This window comes from Pleurodeles waltl, chromosome 2_1 (genome assembly GCF_031143425.1).
Source record: "Pleurodeles waltl isolate 20211129_DDA chromosome 2_1, aPleWal1.hap1.20221129, whole genome shotgun sequence".
In the NCBI taxonomy this organism is placed as follows: Eukaryota; Metazoa; Chordata; class Amphibia; order Caudata; family Salamandridae; genus Pleurodeles; species Pleurodeles waltl.
In genome coordinates this window covers 9,624,589-9,651,022 of record NC_090438.1, presented here as the reverse complement: position 1 = coordinate 9,651,022, position 26,434 = coordinate 9,624,589, and the positions used below count along the sequence as shown (strand labels likewise).

General features: G+C 46.1%; 1 protein-coding gene across 1 annotated transcript; it reads left to right on the top strand.

Annotated features, from left to right (window-relative positions):
- The first annotated feature begins 16,934 nt into the window (after nucleotides 1-16,934).
- On the top strand, nucleotides 16,935-17,924 carry LOC138270086 (olfactory receptor 5V1-like). The gene has a single exon (XM_069218844.1). The coding sequence runs from the start codon at nucleotides 16,935-16,937 to the stop codon at nucleotides 17,922-17,924; it is 990 nt and encodes a 329-aa protein (XP_069074945.1).
- The last annotated feature ends 8,510 nt before the right edge of the window (nucleotides 17,925-26,434 follow it).

Genomic DNA, 26,434 nt, shown 5'->3' with positions numbered 1-26,434 from the left:
TGTGAGGAGTTAGAGTGATGTGGGTGAGGGTGGGGGTATGTGCTGGCATGCGGGTGGGGGAAGTAATAGTTAAGATTTGACTTAGCAGAGTCCATTCCTCCACCTACTCCTGCGAGGCCCTCAGGATTCATAATCGCCAAGACCTGCTCCTCCCATGTTGTTAGTTGTGGGGGAGGAGGTGGGGGTCCGCCGACAGTCCGCTGAACCGCCAGGTGGTGTCTGGAGACCACGGAACGCACCTTCCCCCGTAGGTCGTTCCACCTCTTCCTGATGTCCTCCTAATTTCTTGGGTGCTGTCCCACTGCATTGATCCTGTCCACTATTCTTCGCCATAGCTCCATCTTCCTTGCAATTGAGGTGTGCTGCACCTGTGATCCGAATAGCTGTGGCTCTAAACGGACGATTTCCTCCACCATGACCCTGAGCTCCTCCTCCGAGAACCTGGGGTGTTGTTGCCGTGCCATGGGGTGGTGTAAGTGATGTGTGGGGTGGTGTGTGGGGTGATAAGTGTGCTGATATGTAATGGTGTGTAGTGTGAGGTACGTGGATGTTCTGTAGGTGATGGTGTTGTGTGCCTGTGGATGCTTGTATTGTTGATGGTGGTGTCTCTCTCTAGCCTTCGTTCGTGCTTTGTGTTTGTAAGGGTGTTTGGGTGATGTGGGTGTGTGTTTTATATAGTATTGGGTGTGTGGGAGTGGTGTGTGTATATGTATCAGGTGTGTGTATTTTGAATTGTCCAATGTGGATGTGTTTTGTAAATGTGTGTGTATTTTGAGCGCGGCGGTGTGTACCGCCAATGGAATACCGCGGTTGAAAGACCGCCGCTTGGATTCGTGTGGGCGTATTTCTGTTGGCGTGACGGTGGAGGTTTTGTTTTTGCCAGTTTATCACTGACCTTTGGTGTGGCGGACTTGTGTGGGTGTCTGAATTTTGGCAGATTCCGTCCTGTGGGTCACAATAGCTGTGGCGGTCTTTCGCGTCCGCGGCGGTGTGTTGGCTGTCTTCTGCACGGCGGTACGCAGCTTTTACCACCAGTGTTGTAATGAGGGCCTAAAGGCTTAGCACATCTCCTGGACTAGCAAAACTGCTCGACCAGCTACCTTAGAAACTGAAGCATTAGGTGGTCTAATTTTTATCTCTGGAAACCAATGTGTGGTTGCTTGGACCCCTTGCACAGTGTGCCTAGTTTTGCACACTACATGGAGGGGCAGCCTCCTAGAGAGAGGCATAAACAGAGGACAAGAAATGTGCATAAAGGCACAAACAGAGGGCAAAACATAAGCAGAAATGCACAAATAAAGACCAAGAAATGAGCAGAAAATGGTCAAAGAGGAATAAATAGAGGACAAGAAATGTGCAGAAAGTCACAAACAGACGGCAAGAGGTGAGTAGAAAGGCACAAACAAAGGCAAGAAATGAGCAGAAAACAGGCAGAGAAGCAGTAAAAGAAGGCAAGAAACAGGCAGAGATGGATAAACAGAAGGCAAGAAACAAACATAAAGGCAGAAACAGAGGGCAAGGCATGGGGCAGGCTGATTATAGAGGGTTGACAGAAAGTTCCAGCCATGTCGGGTGTGGTTGGATTCACATAAAGTTATTAAAATAACTTTATATTTAAAACAAACATTGACATTTTCTGGAAAAAACAAAGCCCCGTGGACCTCCCTGGGGAGGAGGTGGTCCCTTGGGCTGTGGGGGTGCTGGGGTGCACCCCACATACGATTACTTAGATGTCTGAGGGAGGTGGTAGTCCCTGGGGCTGCAGCGGCCATGAAGCGCCCTGCATTATATTAGTTTAAAACCCCAGGGAGGTGGTGGTCTCTGGGGCTGCTGGGGGAGGGGGGAGATAGGTGTCTCCCCTGCATTCATTTGCTTAGATGCCCTGGGGAGGAGGAGGTCCCTAGGGCTGTGGGGGGCTGGGTTGCCCCCTGCATTCATTCAATTAGATGCCCCAGGAAGGTGTTTGTTCCAGAGGCTGCAGGGGGGCCAGGCAGACCCCATATTCATTTACTTAGATGTCCCAGGGAGGTTGCGCTCCCTGTGGCATTAGGGGGGCCACGCAGTCCCCCTGCACACAGAATATCTTTGGCTCAGGGGACTGCACCTCCCTGGGGTCAAAATATCAATGCCCCCAGGACCACCCTGGGGTTTCCTTACAAGAACCATGGCAGCCAGCACTTGTTTTTTTTAAATAAGATTTCCAATGATTTTGTGATGTCAAAATCACAGCAAATATTTTTGTGAAAAAGTGTTTTTTTGATCTGGGAGGGTTCTTCAGGGACCCCAGCACCAGAGCTAATGGGTCAAGGTAATTCTAGTCTTACTTTTTTGGGGGACTCGGCAGGGAGTGTCGGCAGCCAAATCATAGTTCTGTAGCTCTGCAACTCTGTGCATGAGCTCTCATCCTTCGCAAAGTCGTCACAAAGAGTTATCGACCACAGATATAGGATTTGTTTCCCCTTTAATATCTCAAAATTTCTATGGTCTTTTTAAGCTATAGTAATTTTCATTACTGTACATTAATCCAACCCCCTCCTACATGGCCTTCTGCGGTGCGCGGCGGCGGTTGCCCACAGGGCCAACCCCCATAAGCACCCAACCTTACACCGTGCACGGCCTTTACCCAATGTGCAGCAGAGGTTGCCCACAAGACCTGGCCTGCAGCAAGACCCTGCAGCCAAACACCCAACCCATGCAGTGCACAGCCCCTTGGCCATGCGTAGCAGGAGTAGGCCACAACCTCTCTGGGTTTGAGAATAAGTGTGAGAGAGTGTATCTGGGAGTGAGGGTGGCTATGCAAGTGTGTTTCTGGGTGCGTACATCAGTGTTTTAATGGGTGAATCAGGGTTTGCCCGGGTCTGTGAATGGGTGCATGACAGTGCCAGTGGGTCTGTGAGTGGGTGTAGGTGGCTGGGCTGGCTTATAGTGGGTACCTGATGGTACTTACACCTTGTGCCAGGTCCAGTTATCCCTTATTAGTAGATTAGTAGTGTTCTAGCAGCTTAGGCTGATAGAGGTAGCTATAGCAGAGCAGCTTAGGCTGAACTAGGAGACATGCAAAGCTCCTACCATACCACTTACATAATATAGAACTATATCATCAGAATCACAATAGTCAGAGTTAATAAAAATAAAGGCACTTTATTTTAGTGACAATGTGCCAAAAATATCTCAGAAGATATACTCCCTTAGGAGGTAAGTAAAATACACAAAACATACACACAAACCAAAATCAGGTAAGTAAACAGTTAGAAAAGTAGTGCAAACACTGTTGAATACAATAGGATGCAATAGGCCTAGGAGCAACACAAACCATATACTAAGAAAGTGGAATGCAAACCACTTATGGACCCCGACCTAGTGTAGGGTGTAGAGGGTCGCTGGGAGTGTAAGAAAACACTTAGGGTGCCCAAGATACCCCACCCCAAGACCCTGAAAAGTAGGAGTAAAGAGACCCTACTTTCCCAGAAACACACTAAAGTCGTGATAGGAGATTCAGCAAAGATCACAACTGACTGCAAAGCACTGAAGACAGATTCCTGGACCTGAGGACCTGTAAAGGAAGAGGACCAAGTCCAAGAGTCACAAAAGTGTCCACGGGGGGCAGGAGCCCACTAAACCCCGGATGAAGGTACAAAATGGCTGCCTCTGGGTGGAAGAAGCTGAAGATTCTGCAACAACAGAAGGTGCCAGGAACTTCTCCTTTCCACAGAAGATGCCCCACGGAATGCTGGAGGATGCAGCATTGTTTCTTTGAAGAAAGACTGCAAACAAGACATGCTAGCTGCAAAGATCACGGTTAAAGAAAAAGGGTGATGCCCGGGCCCAGGAAGGACCAGGAGGTCGCCACTTGGAAGAGGAGACAGAGGGGGCCCTCAGCAATACAGAGAGCCCATGCACAAGAAGGCATCACCCGCAGAAGTACTTGAACATGGGTTCAAGAAAACTGAGCATGGCAGTCATCTCAACACTACAAAAGAGGGTCCCACAAAGCTGGTGGTCTACTCAGCAAGTTGAGCATTGCAGGACAGAGTGCTGGGGACCTGGACTAGGCTGTGCATGAAGGATTCCTTGCAAAAGTGCACAGAAGCCCTAGCAGCTGCTGTTCACGCAGTACACAGGATTACTGTCTGGAGAGGGGAGGCAAGGACTTACCTCTGCAAAATTTGGACAGATGGACCACTGAACTGTCAGGGTCACTGGGATCCACCACCTGTGTTTCAGGGACCATGCTAGTCATGATGAGAGGGGACCCAGAGGACCAGTGAAGCTGAAGTTTGGTGCCTGAATTAGCAGGGGGAAGATTCCGTCAACCCACTGAAGATTTATTCTTGGCTTCCAGTGCAGGGTGAAGGCAGACAGCCCCCAGAGCATGCACCACCAGGTAACAGTCGAGAAAGCCAACAGGATTAGGCGCTACAATGTCGCTGGTAGTCTTCTTGCTACTTTGTTGCAGTTTTGCAGGCGTCCTGGAGCAGTAAGCGGCAGAAGTTGAAGAATTCGAAGAGGGAGATGCAGAGGAACTCTGGTGAATTTTTGCAAAATGTTATCTGAGGAAAAGCCCACAGGAGAGACCCTAAATAGCCCTCAGAGGAGGATTGGCCACCTAGTCAGGTAAGCACCTATCAGGAGGGGTATCTGACATCACCTGCTGGCACTGGCAACTCAGAGGTCTCCATTGTGCCCTCACACCACTGGATTCAAGATGGCAGAGGTCTGGGACACACTGGAGGAGCTCTGGGCACCACCCCTGGGGTGGAGATGGACAGTGAAGTGGTCACTCCCCTTTCCTTTGTCAATTTTCACGCCAGAGCAGGGGCTGGGGGTTTGCTGAACCGGTCCCTTCAAAGCATTTCCCAGAGGCCTGTAGAGGCTATGCCTCTCAGGCCCTTAACACCTATTTCCAAAGGGAGAGGGTGTAACACCCTCTCTCAGAGGAAATCCTTTGTTCTGCCTTCCTGGAACTGGGCTTCCCAGACCCCAGGAGGGCAGAAGGCTGTCTGTGGGTTGGCAGCAGCAGTAGCTGCAGAGAAACCCCCAGAGAGCTGGTTTGACAGTACCTGGGGTCCATGGTGGAGCCCTGGGAATGCATGGGATTGGCACCCCAATACCAGATTTGGCGTGGAGGGACAATTCCATGATCTTAGACATGTTACCTGGCCATATTCGGAGGAACCATTGTGAAGCTAGGTATTGACCTATATGTAGTGCATGCGTGTAATAGTGTCCCCGCACTCACAAAGTCTGGGGAAATTGCTCTGAACTATGTGGGGGCACCTTGGCTAGTGCCAGGGTGCCCTCACACTTAGTAACTTTGCACCTAACCTTCACTAGGTGAGGATTAGACATGTAGGTGACTTATAAGTCACTTAAGTGCAGTGTAAAATTGCTGTGAAATAACATGGACGTTATTTCACTCAGGCTGCAGTGGCAGTCCTGTGTAAGATTTGCCTAAGCTCCCTATGGGTGGCAAAAGAAATACTGCAGCCCATAGGGATCTCCTGGAACCCCAATACCCTGGGTACCTAGGTACCATATACTAGGGAGTTATAAGGGTGTTCCATTTTTCCAATTAGAATTGGGGAAAATGGTCACTAGCCTATAGTGCCAAATTTAAAGACAGAGAGAGTATCAGCACTGAGGTTCTGATTACCAGAGCCTCAGTGACACAGTTAGTCACTACACAGGGACACACATTCAGGCCACAAACTATGAGCACCGGGGTCCTACATAGCAGGATTCCAATGACACAGGGAAAAACAAACTCACATACAAGTAAAAATGGGGGTAACATGCCAGGTAAGATGGTACTTTCCTGTAGTGGGTATGTAAGAGTCTGAGTGGGTCTGTGAGTGGGTGAGTAACTGTCTGAGTGGATCTGTAATTTTCTGCATGAGGGTATGTGAGAAAGTAGCCTCTTTCTAGCCTTGTTACCCCCACTTTTGGCCTGTTTGTGAGTGTATGTCAGGGTGTTTTCACTGTCTCACTGGGATCCTGCTAGCCAGGGCCGAGTGCTCATAGTGAAAACCCTATGTTTTCAGTATGTTTGTTATGTGTCACTGGGACCCTGCTAGTCAGGACCCCAGTGCTCATAAGTTTGTGGCCTATATGTATGTGTTCCCTGTGTGATGCCTAACTGTCTCACTGAGGCTCTGCTAACCAGAACCTCAGTGGTTATGCTCTCTCTTTCCAAATTGTCACTAACAGGCTAGTGACCATTTTTACCAATTTACATTGGCTTACTGGAACACCCTTATAATTCCCTAGTATATGGTACTGAGGTACCCAGGGTATTGGGGTTCCAGGAGATCACTATGGGCTGCAGCATTTCTTTTGCCACCCATAGGGAGCTCTGACAATTCTTACACAGGCCTGCCACTGCAGCCTGAGTGAAATAACGTCCACGTTATTTCACAGCCATTTTACACTGCACTTAAGTAACTTATAAGTCACCTATATGTCTAACCTTTACATGGTAAAGGTTAGGTGCAAAGTTACTTAGTGTGAGGGCACCCTGGCACTAGCCAAGGTGCCCCCACATTGTTCAGAGCCAATTCCCTGAACTTTGTGAGTGCGGGGACACCATTACACGCGTGCACTACATATAGGTCACTACCTATATGTAGCTTCACAATGGTAACTACGAATATGGCCATGTAACATGTCTATGATCATGGAATTGCCCCCTCTATGCCATCCTGGCATAGTTGGCACAATCCCATGATCCCAGTGGTCTGTAGCACAGACCCTGGTACTGCCAAACTGCCCTTCCTGGGGTTTCACTGCAGCTGCTGCTGCTGCCAACCCCTCAGACAGGCATCTGCCCTCCTGGGGTCCAGCCAGGCCTGGCCCAGGATGGCAGAACAAAGAACTTCCTCTGAGAGAGGGTGTGACACCCTCTCCCTTTGGAAAATGGTGTGAAGGCAGGGGAGGAGTAGCCTCCCCCAGCCTCTGGAAATGCTTTGTTGGGCACAGATGTGCCCAATTCTGCATAAGCCAGTCTACACCGGTTCAGGGGACCCCTTAGCCCTGCTCTGGCGCGAAACTGGACAAAGGAAAGGGGAGTGACCACTCCCCTGACCTGCACCTCCCCTGGGAGGTGTCCAGAGCTCCTCCAGTGTGCTCCAGACCTCTGCCATCTTGGAAACAGAGGTGCTGCTGGCACACTGGACTGCTCTGAGTGGCCAGCGCCACCAGGTGACGTCAGAGACTCCTTCTGATAGGCTCCTTCAGGTGTTAGTAGCCTATCCTCTCTCCTAGGTAGCCAAACCCTCTTTCCTGGCTATTTAGGGTCTCTGTCTCTGGGGAAACTTTAGATAACGAATGCAAGAGCTCATCCGAGTTCCTCTGCATCTCTCTCTTCACCTTCTGCCAAGGAATCGACTGCTGACCGCGCTGGAAGCCTGCAAACCTGCAACATAGTAGCAAAGACGACTACTGCAACTCTGTAACGCTGATCCTGCCGCCTTCTCGACTGTTTTCCTGCTTGTGCATGCTGTGGGGGTAGCCTGCCTCCTCTCTGCACCAGAAGCTCAGAAGAAATCTCCTGTGGGTCGACGGAATCTTCCCCCTGCAACCGCAGGCACCAAAAAGCTGCATTACCGGTCCCTTGGGTCTCCTCTCAGCACGACGAGCGAGGTCCCTCGAATCCAGCAACTCTGTCCAAGTGACCCCCACAGTCCAGTGACTCTTCAGTCCAAGTTTGGTGGAGGTAAGTCCTTGCCTCACCTCACTGGGCTGCATTGCTGGGAACCGCGACTTTGCAGCTACTCCGGCCCCTGTGCACTTCCGGCGGAAATCCTTTGTGCACAGCCAAGCCTGGGTGCACGGCACTCTAACCTGCATTGCACGACTTTCTAAGTTGGTCTCCGGCGACGTGGGACTCCTTTGTGCAACTTCGGCAAGCGCAGTTTCACGCATCCTCGTAGTGCCTGTTTCTGGCACTTCTCTGGGTGCTACCGGCTTCAGAGAGGGCTCCTTGTCTTGCTCGACGTCCCCTCTCTCTGCTGGTCCAATTTGCGACCTCCTGGTCCCTTCTGGGCCTCAGCAGCGTCCAAAAACGCTAACTGCACGATTTGCAGCTAGCAAGGCTTGTTGGCGTTCTTTCGGCGGGAAAACACTTCTGCACGACTTTCCACGGCGAGAGGGATCCGTCCACTAAAGGGGAAGTCTCTAGCCCTTTTCGTTCCTGCAGAAACCTCAGCTTCTTCTGTCCAGTAGAAGCTTCTTTGCACCCGCAGCTGGCATTTCCTGGGCATCTGCCCACCTCCGACTTGCTTGTGACTTTTGGACTTGGTCCCCTTGTTCCACAGGTACCCTAGATTGGAAATCCACAGTTGTTGCATTGCTGGTTTGTGTCTTTCCTGCATTATTCCTCTAACACGACTTCTTTGTCCTTAGGGGAACTTTAGTGCACTTTGCACTCACTTTTCAGGGTCTTGGGGAGGGTTATTTTTCTAACTCTCACTATTTTCTAATAGTCCCAGCGACCCTCTACAAGGTCACATAGGTTTGGGGTCCATTCGTGGTTCGCATTCCCCTTTTGGAGTATATGGTTTGTGTTGCCCCTATCCCTATGTTTCCCCATTGCATCCTATTGTAACTATACATTGTTTGCACTGTTTTCTAAGACTATACTGCATATTTTTGCTATTGTGTATATATATCTTGTGTATATTTCCTATCCTCTCACTGAGGGTACACTCTAAGATACTTTGGCATATTGTCATAAAAATAAAGTACCTTTATTTTTAGTATATCTGTGTATTGTGTTTTCTTATGATATTGTGCATATGACACTAAGTGGTACTGTAGTAGCTTCACACGTCTCCTAGTTCAACCTAAGCTGCTCAGCTAAGCTACCATTATCTATCAGCCTAAGCTGCTAGACACCCTATACACTAATAAGGGATAACTGGGCCTGGTGCAAGGTGCAAGTACCCCTTGGTACTCACTACAAGCCAGTCCAGCCTCCTACAGGGTATGAGTGGGGTTGTGAGTGAGTCCACAAGCATCTGAGTCAGTCTGTGAGTGGGTGTGTAAGTGTCTGAGTGGGTGTGTGTGGGAAAAAGAGACCGAAAGAGCGAGAGAAACAGAGAGAGGGAGCGAGATAGGGAAATGTTTAGTTTTTGATGTATGATATACTCCAAATGAGATATTTCTGCATAATTGGGAAAGAAAAATGCATTTGTCTTTTAAAAACACTAAAATCACCTTTCAGTATGAGTATGCGACCTTAACTCTTGAGCTATTCTTTTTTTTACTTTTCTTTTAGCCATTTATGGGCACCGCGGGTGTAGCTTCAAGACCTCCCCTGAGGTCCCTGGATGTTTTTAAAATGTTGTTTGTTATCTGCCCTTAACTGGTTATCTAGGATTGCTTGAGGAGCCTCAAGCCTTCAACTGCATTCCAATTGCTCCAGCAAGCAGGCAGCTGCTTTAAATAGCAGATTGGTGCTTGCTGGAGCAATGCTTTCTGACAGCGGGACCTGTTTGACAGATCCCACTGTCAGAAAGCAGACGTTGTTTGGTTTGACTTGTCACGGCAAACAGATATGTCCTGGGGTGGGCACCCCAGCACATAGCAGGAGACAGTTGTGGGGGGGGGTGGTCCCCTGGGCCATCAGTCGGTCTATGAGGAAGGCCACATGGCCCCCCTCCAATGAGAATAGCCCCAGGGAGGTAGTGGTACCCGGGCTTGGGGGTCTGAAACAGACACCCGTCATTTCTTTTAATCATAGCCCTCGGGAAGTGTTTTTTCCCGGGGCTGAGGGGGGGCTGCACAGCCCCCCCCATGCTGAATATTTACAAAGCCCCAGGGAGGTGGTGGTCTCCGGGACTATGGGGGATGCAGGCAGCCTCCCACATGCATGTAATGAATTTAGCCCCAGAGAGGTGGTGATCCACGGGTCAGGGGGGCGTGTTCATCTAATTTTATGCTTTGCCCCAGGGAGGTGGCAGTCCCTGGGGCTGATTAAAAAATGTTCACCGGATCTGCGGAACCGCTGCAAATCACTGAAAATTAAAACAAAAATGCTTTTTAGCCCTGAGGGAGGTCCCTCTGGGACCTCCCCCCCCACCAGAGCTAAGAGGTTAGGGTGTCTGTACCCTGGCCCCTTTTCTTTATTTTTAATTTTTTTCCTGGGACTCAGCACAAGATTGGGAGGGGTTGCAAATCCGTTACGTCCCTCAATATACAATCTTATTTTCACCTTAATTTCTCAAAAACTACTGAACGGATTTGCATTAAAAGAAAAAAAAACTCTTTCTGGCCAGGACCTACCTTTCTTCTAAATTTGGTGTAATCCCGTCCATTAGGTTCAGTGCTATCGCTGTTCAAAATCCCTATGGAAAAATTAATTGGGAAAAAGTGTTTTGGGACCCCACTCCTTTTTCTGAGCACCCCCACTTGCTGTAGTTTAGCAGCGATTAAATTAAGCATTAGCAGAGACATCTTGTATTTAGCAACTGTTGTGAACATTTGGGGGAATCCATTTTGTATTCATGGCAGCCATTTTCTCTGCGGTTTTCCACCCACAATCAGCAGGGTTGGTGGAAAGGTATAATGCTACTTTGAAGCTGAAGTTAGCGAAGATACAGGCTTCCACATCCTTAACTTGGCCGGATGTATTACTGTTGCCATTATTGTCTATTAGGTCAGTGCCACAGTCCTTATTAAGTGGTATTTGGAAGGCCAATGAACATTTGGGGAGTTCCTAAGACAAATTCTGTATATGATGTACCTTGTGTCCTGATGAATGATTATTTGGCACAGATAACCAACAATTTGGTTTCTATTCATCAACAGGTTCGAGAAGCACTTCCTGACAGATCTACAGGTGAAGGCCATGAACCCCGACCTGGTGACCAGGTGATGATTAAGTCCTTTGAAAGATCAAGCAGTTTGGAACCAAGGTGGCGAGGCCCAGAACAGGTGCTCCTTGCGACAAGGACAGCAGTTCGAGTGATGAACCAAAAGAATTGGGTCCATAGTAGTCACTGCAAAAGAGTGCTACCTACCTTGGTGGAACCTGCTGTGCTGACCGATCATCAAGAGATTTTGACTACGGAGAAAAGCCGTGCTATATCACCTGACGAATATGCGGAGTACTTCCCGGACCATACGATTTCTGGAGTGTCGCGATATAATTTGAGACCGAGGAAAGATTCTGTAGTGCTGGAGAAAACTGGTTGAGCTACCGCCCTGGGTTAGTGAAACGGAGAGCCAATGTGGCAAGGGGGGGATCAGCCATGCATTAGAGTAGTGACACCCGTCTTGGCCCGTGGTGAAGAAATCAGCGGCTGCCCAGGGATAAGAGCTCCAACGATTGTTTTTAATTCATTTCTGAAAGGGTTGATTATCACTGTTGCTAAAATGAATAACAAACTGATCATTAGTACTATGGGGTTTGTTGTTGTTTTGGTGATTATAGCAATAATCACTTGTTTGCTGAAAAGAAGTCTCCTGCTCGTGAGTTTTTTGTTGCCACTACTCCAGTACCAGAGGATCACTATTACTTTACGCTTCCCTATCAGGAGCAGAAGCACCATCAATCGTACTTCAATAATACTTTCATTCAGATGTTGCATCATACTCATAATGCTACAAATACTACTAACTGCTGGGTATGTGGAATGATACCTGCGCATCAAAAGAAAGGAGGAACACCTTTCATTCCTCTTCCTTTTTCGCACAATGGTTCTTGTCAAGCTTGGTACACGCTTTTGTTTGCATCTGGAAAACGTACAGAGGGCGGACTTATTTTTCACCTTAATGAAGTATGCTACCAAGACAAAGATGGGTATCCCCAAGCCAAAGGAACTAAATGGGAATGGGACGAGTATCAACCGGACAATGTTTCAATACCATATGTCTTCACAAATATACGAGACTCTGACAAGAAAGAACAATTTGTTATTTCTGTTACAAAAACTAAAGCAGATTTATGTATACGTAGCATTGGGCGAATTCCAGTGGGGATAAGCGATTGTACCTTGATATAACTATTAAGGGTGTAAATAATAGTAGTTTTACAGCTTCACATAATACATATTTTGTTTGTGGTAACTATGGATATTACCAACTACCTGTTGGAAGGTCAGGTGTGTGTAATGATTGCAATATTTTTCACATGCTGTATCTGTATTCAGTGTGGTCCAATGTTCTGCTCCATGTGTATTACTGCTTGTATGCCTACCAAAAGAAATGTTACAGAAATGAAAGCACAACATATGTTAAATAAGGAAATAGCTGAAATGATGAGCATATACAAGATGAATATTTAGATTATCCCAGAAAGACGAATGTCTTCAGCTTATGCTGAAAGGGTCGTCTGTTGTAGTTTAGCAGCGATTAGATTAAGCATTAGCAGAAGACATCTTGTATTTAGCAACTATTGTGAACATTTGGATCACTACGAACCTTTCAAGACAGCAGCTGACAAGACTGGAAAATGTTTCTGAAAAGTTTTCTGAAGGTTTGTGAAGCGCTGCCATAGGTATAGGCAAAGAAAAAAATGATTTTTTATTTAGAGCTTAGGGTCCAGATTTACAAGGTCCTTGCACCCCTTAGCGCCACATTTGCGCTACAATAGCATCAAAAAATGATTCTATTGCCCCTAACAAGTGCCATGGTGTGGCGTAATGTAAACACAGCGCTACCATGGTGGCGTTAGGGGCAGCAAGATTTACACTTTCTTGTAAATATGATCATAGGTCCTAACAATAACTACCTAGTGGCGACTGCCACTAGGTACAATATAACTATATATAACTATATAACTATATATATATATATTTATTTATATATACATATAAAAGGCACACATATAGATGTATACATGTAGAGTTACTGTATTTTATCTTTGCGTAAACCTTTGATGTTGCTTGATATAAAACCTTCAAGAGAACAGCAAACCTGGCTAAGTTTCGGCGTACCAAGTATTGCGCAGAGATCCGCATGGCGAAACGTATAATAGCAGGGAACAGTAAATGAGGGTTTACTAGATTAACTTCAATAGAAAGTCCAGTTCTCCACTACAGCAAAAACTACTGAAAGGAATTAAACCAAACTTAACAAGAAACGTATTTATACTTTTTTAGCGCCGCATTTGCGCCGCTTTTTGATGCAAAAACGGCACAAACTTACAAAATACAATTGTATTTTGCAAGTTTGCACTGTTTCTGCGTAAAAAAATGACGCAAATGCGGAGCTAAAAAAGTATAAATGTGGGCTAGATGTTTCCTCAGAGTAGTGTCTTTGTGTAGGTCTATTATTTCATTTTTTTTAAATTAGCGTTACAACAATGTTGTGATGGGCTTCAAATGATCAAAATATATAGCTGTCATGACTGTTCATTGACAGTTCTGTGACACTAGTGTGCAAAATGTTCATGGACGAACATTTAATATAGAAATATATCCCATTGGATGACACAGCGTTATATCCCTTCATCTATTTTGTGTTTGTAGACTCAGACAAGGTTTCATGAACCAGAAAAATAAAGTGAAAAATTGTACTCTTAGGTGATACCCAAAGTCCATTTTTCAATTGGATTAAACAATTTTGGTAAACTAATGATTATTTGATACTTTTGTAAGATTCTCAATGGAAGCTTGTGAGTCAAAAACATGAAGTTCCACATTAATAAAATGTATGTATGTATGTATACGATTTTACTAAAGTGCAAACCTAGCCAAAGGCAGCGGAGCATTGTACATGGTCAAAGGCAATAAGTAATGGATAGGAAGCTGGGTTGTGGACAGTTAATGCACTTTGTTGCAATATTCTTTAAAGAGGTGAGTCTTCAATTCTTTCTTAAATTGGAACAGGGCTGTGGCGGTCCTAATGGATACAAAGGTGCTATTCTGGATCCTGAGTGCATAGATGGAAAAAGGCCCATTGTTTTCTTTTTGATTTTGTTCACTTCTTAATCTGCAGTCTGATGGTGTCCTGGCTGTGGTTTTGTCAGAATCACCAGAGGTGGCTGAGAGCTAAGTGGGGGTGATGTTTTTGTAAGTGATGTAGCTGGTTCTGAAGATGATGTGGCTGGCGAGAGGACCTAATGGGGTTCCATCAGGGAGGGGGCGATGTGTTGATATCTCTCCAGGCCCTGAATGAGGCCAGAAGCGTAACTAAACTTCAGGGCCCCCCGCTGTGGTTCCGTCTGGAGGGTCTCCACATGACAATCTGTCCTTCCATGTGACTTCACTGCAGTTGTATAGGGTTCAACTTCATACTGACCAGCAGCCACAGTGCAATGTGATGGTCCAGCAATACCCCTTACTGCTGCTGTGATCTGCCCAGGGGGAAGGGTGGATAACACCATGTGCGAACTGAAGAAGGAGAGCAGAGCCTTAATCCCAAATGTTAATCCCCGGCCTCTTGTGAAAAAATCCTTACACTTTACGCATGTCCATTTTGTGGCCTCTGTAACTGCCCACACTGCTCAGGAAACCAAACATGAGCTGAAAAACGGAATGTGCTGGTGGATATAAGGTTCCTGGAGACTTCCACATTCACCAAAACCCTTATTTTTTAACTCCTCCCATAATCATCAGTGCAGCCAGTGACTACCTCTCGTCTGCACACTCTTGCATTGTGTCACGGGTCCTCCTTATTTTCAGCTACCTGCAGAATGTGCACATCAGGTCCTACTATACATCCTCCAAAAACCAATGCCTGCTGCCCAAAATTTAGGTGCTCCTCAGCTCCATTTTTAAATGATGGAAAAGTAAACCAGGGCCATATATTGAGATAGAAGATACTTCAGAGCACATTTATAATTTATTCATGCATTCTGGTACAACAAGGGAACTTGCTGTGCTGCATTGCATGAAAGGGAGAGAGCAGAAATGCTCCATATTTACAAAGATATATAGCATTTCTGCACTGCCCTTGTGCACTGGATGCTGCCTAACACAGACACAGGCACCCTTGTACCTGGTCCAAGGGTGCCTGCATTACTATCAGGATCATTTTTGTACAGAAAGGGGGACCTTCTGTCACAAAAACAATCCTTGGAGGCATTTTCCTCTTTCTATATCTGCTGCAGAATGTAGCGCAGATGGAAAGAGTAGGTAATGAGGGGAATTAAAGATATTTCTCCTCGTTACATCTGTGTCTGGAGTGCACCATATTTTGGCACAAAGTCATGTTTACAAGTCTTTGTAAATCTGGGCTTGTGTCAAAATACATGGGTGGATGACTGGGAATGACCATGCTCTGCCCATTTAATGCTAAACTGATCCAGGAAATCCCTGGGTAGTGCTAGTCGCTTCCTTGTGTTACTTTGTGTTTTTTAAATCACGCAAACCAATGCAAATTTTCTTTGCAAAGTTTAATAAATGCTACAAATGACATTGCATTGTGGTTGTGCCACAAAAGTGATGCAAACCTGATGCAAATGTGGGCTTCTATGTAATTAAATATGATGACAAACATGGGCTCCGTGTTATGTTATGTTATGATATGCAGAGTGTAAATCAAGCCTTGACCCGGGATGTTACCCTGACACTGAGCATGAGTGAGTCTAGCTAAATCTTTGTCCTAGGGGGACAACTTAAAAGCCAGGTCTCCAGCTTCTTGCTGAATTCAAGATGCGAGGAGACTCTTATGTGTTATGACAGGAAGTTCCACACCTGAGGAGCAAGGAAGGAGAAGGCTCAACAGCTGATCGTTTTTTCTGTATGCATGGGATATGTGCAAGCAGGAGTCCAGGCAAGGTGAGGTGTCTGGAAGATTTGTGAAAGCAGATGTCATTGTTGAGGTATGAAAGGCCAGTGTTATGTAGTGCCTTAAAAGTGTGGGTAAGGAGTTTGAATTGTGCTAGTTTGTGTAAGGGGAGCCAGTCGAGCTCCTTCAGGTGTGGAGTGATGTGAGCTTATTCCTTCAGCGTACAATAGATACAAATATACATCGAGGTCTTGGACTTTGTTATGATCGATAAAAGACTTGTTGGATGAGACAACGATTTTACAGTTGAAGTTGCCTCCATGATCAGTGTGGCAGAGATAAGTCCTCAATCATATTGGGAGAGAAAATGTCCCCACATTTTGTGTTCTCCCTCACTGTGGTTGTGAAGAGCTAATGTAGTAGTAAAAACCTGGCCAGACATTTTGCCAGTGGTGGATGGTGGAGTTATGACCACTAACAGTGCCCTCAGATTGTACCAACAAATACAGTGTCAGCGCTGACATATCTACTCTCACTAACATGGTAGCTGGGTTACATCTTCAAGTATTTTCAAAATACTACATTTATATTTTGAAGAAAGTCTTTCATAGACTTCTGCTAGACATGCTGACCCACAAGCCATCCCCGGTTGGGAAATCTGACTTCTTTATTGACAGAATTATCCTCCCACCTTGGCAGACCCACTAGCAGAGCTGGAGGAAGTACAGACCTACACATCCAATGTACAATAAATTTACAAAAATGCGGGTCAGCCATTAGAGGTGCAGATGGAATCTGGCGTTTATTGGCAGGATGACAGCTGCCACCCTCCTCTAAATGAGGGCCTTATTCAAAATCTGATAATCATACTTTTCTGAAACAGAATCAGAGAATTAAGTTCACTCCCAGATCTCCCTCTTCTTTGCAAAATCATGACTAGAGGCCATCCGCTTTGCTTGGCTCACATGATAGTGCATTGAATCTGTATTTCAGAGAAGGGTTCACCTGCTCAGTTTGTCATGAGGCCCCAGCAGACAGCATCCCAACCACCACATATAGTTAGGGGTCCTGTGAGATAAGGTGGCCCGCACTATGTGTGTTGATTACTTTTTAAACTTTTTCTTGACCCTGCAATCCCTCATAGCGGATGTAAGATACGGAAACAATGTGGCATTCACTAAAGTCTAACAGCTGAAGATGTATATATGTTTTTGAACAAACAGCATTTGGGTAAGGAAAAAGAAATGAAAGTTACAGATACTATGATCCACTCAGCTAATGGTAATTATCTCTTTCTAGGTTTGCGCATCTCAATGGAGAATGAAACCTCTGTTAATAACTTCATCTTCTCTGGGTTCTCCCACCTTCTCAGGTACCAGGGTTTTCTCTTTGTGGGTTTCTTATTCATTTATCTCCTCACATTGATGGGCAATATTCTAATATTTACTCACATCTGTGTGGACACCCATCTTCACACACCAATGTATTTCTTCCTTGGAAACTTGTCTGTCCTGGATTTCTGTTACTCATCGGCCACTATTCCACAAATATTGCACAACCTGCTAATGGAAAAGAAAGTGATTTCCTTCCAGGCCTGCATGTCTCAGCTCTTCTTCCTGACCACCTGTGCTGGTGCTGAGTCCATCCTTCTGGCTGTGATGGCATATGACCGATTTGTTGCTATCTGTGCTCCTTTGCGTTACTTAGCAGTCATGAGAAGAGGAAGGTGTATCCAACTAGCTACTTGTCCTTGGGCAATTGGGATTCTCAACTCTGCCCTTCACACTGTCCTGACCAGCTCATTATCTTTCTGTGCTTCTAACGTCGTTCAGCATTTCTTCTGTGATGTACCCCAACTCCTGAAGCTTTCATGTGTGGACACAAGCCTCAATAACACTGTGCTCCATGTGGTGACAGTGTTCGTCGGCTTAAGTCCATTCCTCCTGATCATCATCTCCTACTTCAACATCCTATCTTCCATCATGAAGATCCGCTCACCGGAGGGAAGGTGGAAGACCTTCTCCACCTGTGGGTCACACCTGACGGTGGTCTTCCTCTACTATGGAACTGCTAACTTTAACTACAATCGTCCTACCGATGGCTACTCGGTTCACATTGACACCCTGGCTTCTGTGCTCTTCTGTATGGTAACACCGATGCTGAACCCCATCCTGTACAGTCTGCGGAATAAGGAGGTGATGGGAGCTCTGAGGAGAACTGTGCACAGACTTCACCTCCTTACAGAAGCTTAAGATGTTCTCTGCAGAGTAACAATGTGTCTATGTATTGTGGATACAATAAAATATGGACACAATATGATTGTATCAGTTGTTTATAACTGCAGAGGTAAATGTACTTAGAAAGCTTGTTCTGGGAAATTATTCTCTACAAAACTGATTCACAAATGTTCCAATTTAAGTGACATTCCCAGTGTGTCCTATCAATTTGGTAAATGCTTTCCATTTAAAAACACATCTGGAAGCTTCCTGTATGGATTCCTTGTTTTACACTTAGGGTTTCAAGCCCCCATATCTTCGCTCTTCTGGCTAGGCTACCCATCTTAGTATTATTTGGAGGGGAGGAGTGGCCCAACTTTCAATTCCTTCACTTATCCTACTCCGTTTCACTTATCCTACTCCGCTGCTAGTTCCCCTGCTCTTTTCCCCATATTATATTTGTTACTTTACTCCTTCCCTCTACCCATGCTTACACCACAGTACATCCAAGCCCATCCTCTAGTATCTTTGGACCTACCTGTACTTCAGTGCCCTCACCAATATCTTAATATATATATCCCTGAATAAACTAAAACCCATCTAGCTATACCTTAGTATCTTAATCTCTACCATAATGAATATCTCTATATATACTCTAGTACCTCTACTCCTGCCTACATCGTAGTATTGTATACTCTAATATCACTCCCAATGGATATAATCCAGTGCTTTTACTCCCACTATAACTCTGCACATCTGTCCCTTCTTATCTCTGGACCCGTTATGTAAACTGGTAAACTCTATCCATCTGCTTATACCGTGGTAACCTGTAAGCACCTGTGCCCTGGTACAGATCTGCTGCTGCGTGCACTTTAGTACCTCTACCTCTTCCATCCCTACCTATGGCTCCTACATATATCCTGTTACCTCAACCCTCCTTGCACAGTAGGACTCTACTGCTGTCTGTAAGTTATATATCCCTCTGGGGCGTCAGTAGTCCCTCTAACCCTGTCTTAGGACCAGAGACCTCCGCCTCTGCCTCTATTGTTCCTCTTCTGACACATTAACACACACGGGTATTTATTTTTGTTGTGAATGTGGGATGTGAAAGAGGCAGATAGAAGAAGGGATTCAAGGATGGGCATTTTAATACCAACACACACCCAAAAAAGAGTGAGACAAATGTTACTCACAAAACACAGGTCCAGCCATGCCTTGAGGTAAATGAAGCACCACACAAGGCCCTGATAGGTGCTGCAACACAGGCCCATAAAAAACAAACAAGCCACCAATAACAACTGGAAAAAATAGGAAATAATGAAAAAATGTCTTTTTAACTTTCCACATTTTTTATAGATTTTTACAAATGTTTTAAAATATTTAACTTATAATTTTTTATACAAGTATATTACATCAAAGCATAGAACACACCGACCACATCTGCTAACACAAGAGGGGAGGTACATATATCTACAGGCAACTCCCATTACAACAACCAACCACCTGCTGGCTGACCACATAAGACAGTAACTCGCACTCCAGACAACTTTTTTACTTTCACGTCAGTGAATATGTTTATGGCTTTCTCCTACGTTCTGAGTTATAATTATGTGAGGAGAAGAGAGAGGGGTTACCAGTGAAGGATCGATAACTTTGGCATGGCAACAGAAGCACAGAAGTCACTATTGATCTGGTTAAAGATTGGGATCACTAGCTTCATTAATACAGCCTGCTCCCAGGGTATCCCTGACAATGTCAAAATACTGGCTGTGTCCTATTTCATATCCATTGCGTTAGACCTGACGGCCTTAGGGTGGTCATCCCCCAATGTTTTGCCTGCCTCCCTTCATTTTCTGACCCTGATTTTGCTGGTTTTTGGAATCTTGCACTCAACCACTGCTGTCCAGTGCTAAAGTGCATGGGTTCTCTCCCATAAACATGGTAACATTGGTTCTTACCCAATTGGCATATTTATTTTATTTGTAAGTTCCTAGTAAAGTGCACTACATGTGCTAGGGTCAGTAAATTAAATGCTACTCGTGGGCCTGCAGCACTGATTGTGCCACCCACATAGGTAGCCCCTTAACCATGTCTCAGGCCTGCAATTGCAAGGCCTGTAAGTGTAGTTTCACTGCCACTTCAACTTGGCATTTAAAGCTACTTGTCAAGCCTTAAACTCCCCTTTTCTACATATAAGTTACACCTAAGGTAGGCCGTAGGTCACCCGTAGGGCAGGGTGCTATGTAGGTAAAAGGCATGACATGTACTTATGTGTTTTACATGTGCTGGTAGTGAAAAACTCATGAATTAGTTTCCACGACTGTGAGGCCTGCTCCTCTCTTAGACTAGTATTAGAATTGCAACCATATACTCTTAAGTGGTAGATTCTGATCTGGAAGTGGTAGCCATGTCTTGTTTGGCATTGCCAGAATGGTAATAGAAAATCCTGTTTACTGGTGAAGTTGGATTTGATATTACTATTTTAGAAATGCAACATTCAGAACACGGGCATTTCTCTGCACTTACTGCCATCTGTGCCTTACAGCCTGTCTCCAATCCATGTCTGGTCTGTGCTGGTTGACAGCCTCCCTTGTGCATTCAACCCAGACAACCATAAACACAGGGCACTCAGTCACATCTACATTAATCGGCATACTGACTGGGTCTCCCTGGGCAATAAGGGTGGAAGGGCCCTCTTTTACATTTCAAAGGCCAGTGCCCTACCTTCACACAAAGGATAACCCCCACAGACAGGGCAGCAAGAGAAACACTCTGTGTAGTCTCCCCCACTTCAAAAGCATTTTGGGTGCATATATACTGGGTCCCTGACCCCACCGAATCAGACACTTCTAGATCTACACCTGAACTCTGTCAGAGGAGCTGCCTGCCTGCCCAAAGTACTCCTCTTGATGCTTTGCTGAGAAGGAGTCCTGCTCTGCTGTTGCCCTTCTGCCTGCTGCCCTCTGACTGTGCTGGAAGGGCTCTTCCTTCCCCAAAAGTGCTCTCCAAGGGCTTGGCTTGAGCTTGTCTCCTGTTCTGAAGTCTCAGGGACAGCAAAGACTTCATCTAGTAGCTTTCAGCTAGCTTTCGCACTTCAGCGATTCAAGGAATGACTTCAGTTATGCCAGAATTGATGCCACGGCCTGCTCCCGCTCCATGGACATCGCTGCATGCAACGATCGTGGCATGCAATGCAAGTCTGACGTTGCCATGACACCACTGACGTCATGCAGTGTGATCCTCACACTGCGCAGTCTACTCATCACGTCTTGATTGACAGGATTAATCGACCTCGCCAGGTCACAAGGAACCAATGCGTTGCGACCGACACCAATGGAGTCATCTTAAACTCATCAATATCAATGCTTGCACTAGATACTGTGAAGTATCAGCAGACAAGTGCACCACTTCATCTCAATGCCTCAGCCATGAGAGGAAAGGCAAAGGATAAAAGAGGTATTTGATACAAATTATGTGAATGCAGAGATATATATATAGGAACAGGAGGCGATAACAAAATGTAAATTTATATAAACAAGATATTTGAAATATCATTCAAAAGATGTGGTTAGAGTAAAGATTATAAGACACATGAGTAAAGATCAGATTGTTCATGGATTTACCTAATCATGGTAGTAGGGCCCAGTAGCCCCTCTTAATGATCTCACTAGTAAGAAGATGCCTAAAAAGGTATTGTGGACAGCTAGCTGTCAGAAAGCTTTTGAGGAGCTCAAACAGGCCATGTGCTCTGCACCATTCCTAAAAAGCCCATGTTACTCCAAGAAATTAATTGTTCAAACTGATGCATCTGAATTAGGGGTAGGGGCAGTCTTATCTCAACTGAATTCTGAGGGCCAGGATCAACCAGTTGCTTTTATCAGCAGAAGTTTGACCCCTAGAGAAAAGCGTTGGTCTGCCATAGAAAGGGAGGCCTTTGCTGTGGTCTGGGCACTGAAAAAGTTGAGACCATACCTGATTGGCACTCACTTTATTGTTCAGACAGACCACAAACCTCTACTTTGGCTAAAACAAATGAAAGGTGAAAACCCTAAATTGCTGAGGTGGTCCATATCTCTACAGGGAATGGACTATACAGTGGAACATAGACCTGGGAGTACCCACTCCAATGCAGATGGACTCTCCAGATATTTCCACTTAGACAATGAAGACTCATCAGGTCATGGCTAGTCTTATTGTCCTTCGTTTGGGGAGGGGGGTTGTGTAGCAAAGTACCATCTTGCCTGGCATGTTACCCCCATATTTCACTGTATGTTTGTTGTTTTAGTCTATGTGTCACCGGGACCCTGCCAGGCAGGGCCCCAGTGCTCATAGTATGTGCCTGTATGTGTTCCCTGTGTGGTGCCTAACTGTATCACTGAGGCTCTGCTAACCAGAACCTCAGTGGTTATGCTCTCTCTGCTTTCCAAATTTGTCACTGCAGGCTAGTGACTAAAATTACCAATTCACATTGGCATACTAGAACACCCTTATAATTCCCTATTATATGGTACTGAGGTGCCCAGGGTATTGGCGTTCCAGGAGATCCCTATGGGCTGCAGCATTTCTTTTGCCACCCATAGGGAGCTCTGACAATTCTTACACAGGCCTGCCACTTCAGCCTGAGTGAAATAACGTCCACGTTATTTCACAGCCATTTACCACTGCACTTAAGTAACTTATAAGTCACGCTGAGAGGGGACCCAGAGGACCGGTGATGCAGTCTTTTGTGGCCTGCGGTTGCAGGGGGAAGATTCCGTCGACCCACAGGAGATTTCTTTCAGAGCTCCTGGTGCAAGAAGGAGGCCGGCTACCCCCAGAGCATGCACCACCAGGAAACAGGCGAGAAAGCCAGCAGGATGAAGCGATACAAGGTTGCATTAGTTGTCTTTGCTACTTTGTTGCGGTTTTGCAGGCGTCCTGAGCAGTCAGCGGTCGATCCTTTGGCAGAAGGTGAAGAGGGGGGTGCAGAGGAACTCTGATGAGCTCTTGCATTCGGTATCTGAAGAATTCCCCAAAGCAGAGACCCTAAATAGCCAGAAAAGGAGTTTTGGCTACCTAGGAAGGAGGATAGGCTAGTAACACAGGTAAGAGCCTATCAGAAGGAGTCTCAGATGTCACCTGCTGGCCCTGGCCACTCAAAGCAGTCCAGTGTGCCAGCACACCTCTGAATCCAAGATGGCGGAGGTCTGGGGCACGCTGGAGGAGCTCTGGGATCCTCCCCTGTGAGGTGCAGGTCAGGGGAGTGGTCACTCCCCTTTCCTTTGTCCAGTTTCGCTCCAGAGCAGGGCTGTGGGATCCCTGAACCGGTGTAGACTAGCTTATGCAGAGATGGGCACCATCTGTGCCCCTCAAAGCATTTCCAGAGGCTGGGGGAGGCTACTCCTCCCCAGCCCTGACATCTTTTTCCAAAGGGAGAGGGTGTAAAACCATCTCTCTGAGGACGTCCTTTGTTCTGCCTTCCTGGGCCAGGCCTGGCTGGACCCCAGGAGGGCAGAAACCTGTCTGAGGGGTTGGCAGCAGCTGCAGTGAAACCCCGGGAAAGGTAGTGTGGCAGTACCCGGGTCTGTGCTAGAGACTCGGGGGATCATGGAATTATCTCCCCAATGCCATAATGGCATTGGGGTGACAATTCCATGATCTTAGACATGTTACATGGCCATGTTCGGAGTTACCATTGTGACGCTATACATAGGTAGTGACCTATGTATAGTGCACGCGTATAATGGTGTCCCCGCACTCACAAAGTCTGGGGAATTTTCCCTGAACGATGTGGGGGCACCTTGGCTAGTGCCAGGGTGCCCACACACTAAGTAACTTAGCACCCAACCTTTACCAGGTAAAGGTTAGACACATAGGAGACTTATAAGTTACTTAAGTGCAGTGATAAATGGCTGTGAAATAACGTGGACGTTATTTCACTCAGACTGCAGTGGCAGGCCTGTGTAGGAATTGTCAGAGCTCCCTATGGGTGGCAAAAGAAATGCTGCAGCCCATAGGGATCTCCTGGAACCCCAATACCCTGGGTACCTCAGTACCATATACTAGGGAATTTTAAGGGTGTTCCAGTATGCCAGTGTGAATTGGTGAAATTGGTCACTAGCCTGTTAGTGACAATTTGTACAGAGAGAGCATAACCACTGAGGTTCTGGTTAGCAGAGCCTCAGTGAGACAGTTAGGCATCACACAGGGAACACATACATATAGGTCACAAACTTATGAGCACTGGGGTCCTGGCTAGCAGGGTCCCAGTGACACATAACAAACATACTGGAAACATAGGGTTTTCACTATGAGCACTGGGACCTGGCTAGCAGGCTCCCAGTGAGACAGTGAAAACACCCTGACATATACTCACAAACAGGCCAAAAGTGGGTGTAACAAGGCTAGAAAGAGGCTACTTTCTCACCCCCCCCCCAAAAACAAAGGACAATAAGGCTAACCTTGGCCAGTTGAGACTTTATTGTCTAAGTGCTGATAAGTAGAGAGTAGCTATGCAATAGACTGGTTAATCTCTTTATGATCCATTATATGGTTACTTCCCTGTGGGGATGTAAACCACCCTGTTTGAAGTTTTTTAGCTAAGCAACAATGTGAAGATATATTTTCAGAGTTTCTATCAGTAAGTTTTAGTTTAGAACAGTGGGAATTTTCCACTGGACCTATTTCTAGTGATGAGAATGCCAGACAGGGATGCTGTCTCAGAAAAGCCATAGCTGGGCAAAAACTTTGTCCATATGGCTGGAAGAGAGAACAGGGATGCTGTTTCTCTTGAGTTGGAGCAGGGCAGGGATGCTGTCCTATGAGCTCCACACTAGGGCAGGCATGCTGTCCTAAGTGTTGTGAGGCAGTGCAGAGCTTCTGCACTAAAGTTTCTCTGGGAGGGTTGGAGGGATGCTCCATGTTAACTAAAATGGTGTTCTTTTTCTCACCAATATGAGTTATCCCACAGAGAGGTACTTCCACTTCAGGGAGTACAGCTATACCAGCTGATGATTCCCTTGGAACAGGTGCCACCCCAGGAGAGGTTACTCCCACCACAGAAATGGTATCCTGAATGGTAGGGTGGTTAGGGGATACTGCGATACCCTTTTTACCTGTTGTTGGAGAGGGATCCTGAGTTTTCAGGCCTCTCCTTTGCTTTTTCATTTCAGTAGAAATGAGAGGGAACAATTCCTCAGGGGTACCCAGCATGGCTGCATGGGTATAAAACTCTACATCAGCCCAACCTGAGGCCTCTATGTCATTACCTAAGAGACAGTCTACAGGTAAACTAGGTGACACTACCACCTGCTTAGGACCAGTAACTCCACCCCAACTAAGCTGAACTATAGCTAAGGGAAGAAACGTAGTGGAGTTATGAACATCAATAATCTTATACTGTTGTCCAATGATGTGTTGTTCAGGAGCCACTAGGTTTTCAGTCACCAAAGTGATACTGGCACCTGTGTCCCTGTAGGCCTGGGCCTCAACACCATTTATTGAAACTGTCTGCCTGTACTTATCCATTGTAAGGGGACAAGCAGCCAGTGTGGCAAGGCCAATGCCACTAGGTGTGACAGAAACTGTCTTGGGACTGACTACCCCAGTTTCTATGATGGACCCATAAGTGAACCCAACTACACCCTTAGTTTGACTGTTGCCAGCAGTCCCACCACTAGTACCACTACTGCTAGGGGCACTAGAGCTTGATGTATTAGTGGTGGTAGGCTCAGGGGCTTTACCTGGACAGGACTTATCCCCTGGCCTATGGCCTCTGTTTTTACACACAAAGCACCAAGGCTTTTTAATGTGTGCAGGTTGTGAAGAAGAGGAAGAATTTGTTTTATCCCCACCCCCTGAAGAGTATTTAGGATTTGAAGAAGGATCTTTGGTTTTAACCTTATCCCCATGCTTATCCTGAGATTTCTCACCATCTTTCTTCTTGCCATCCTTGTCACCACCTGTATGAACTTTTCTGTTCACTCTTGTTCTGACCCATTTGTCTGCCTTCTTTCCCAATTCTTGGGGAGAGGTCAGATCTGAGTCCACTAGATATTGGTGTAACAAATCAGACAAACAGTTATTCAGAATATGCTCTCTCAGGATCAAGTTATACAGGCTTTCATAGTCAGAAACTTTACTGCCATGCAACCACCCCTCCAAGGCCTTCACTGAATGGTCAACAAAGTCTACCCAGTCTTGTGAAGACTCCTTTTTGGTTTCTCTGAACTTAATCCTGGACTGTTCAGTGGTTAAGCCATAACCATCCAGGAGTGCATTCTTTAAAACTGTAAAATTATTGGCCTCACTTTCCTTCACAGTAAGGAGCCTATCCCTACCCTTTCCACTGAAAGTTAGCCATAGGATAGCAGCCCACTGCCTTTGAGGGACCCCCTGTACAATACAGCCCCCCTCAAGTGCACAAATCACTTGTTAATGTCATCCCCCTCCTTATAAGGGGGAACTATCTTATGCAGATTCCTAGAATCATGTTCTTTCACAGGATTACTATCTGTAATACTGCTGCTTCCACCATGGGGTCCTAACCCCAACATCTCAATCTTTTG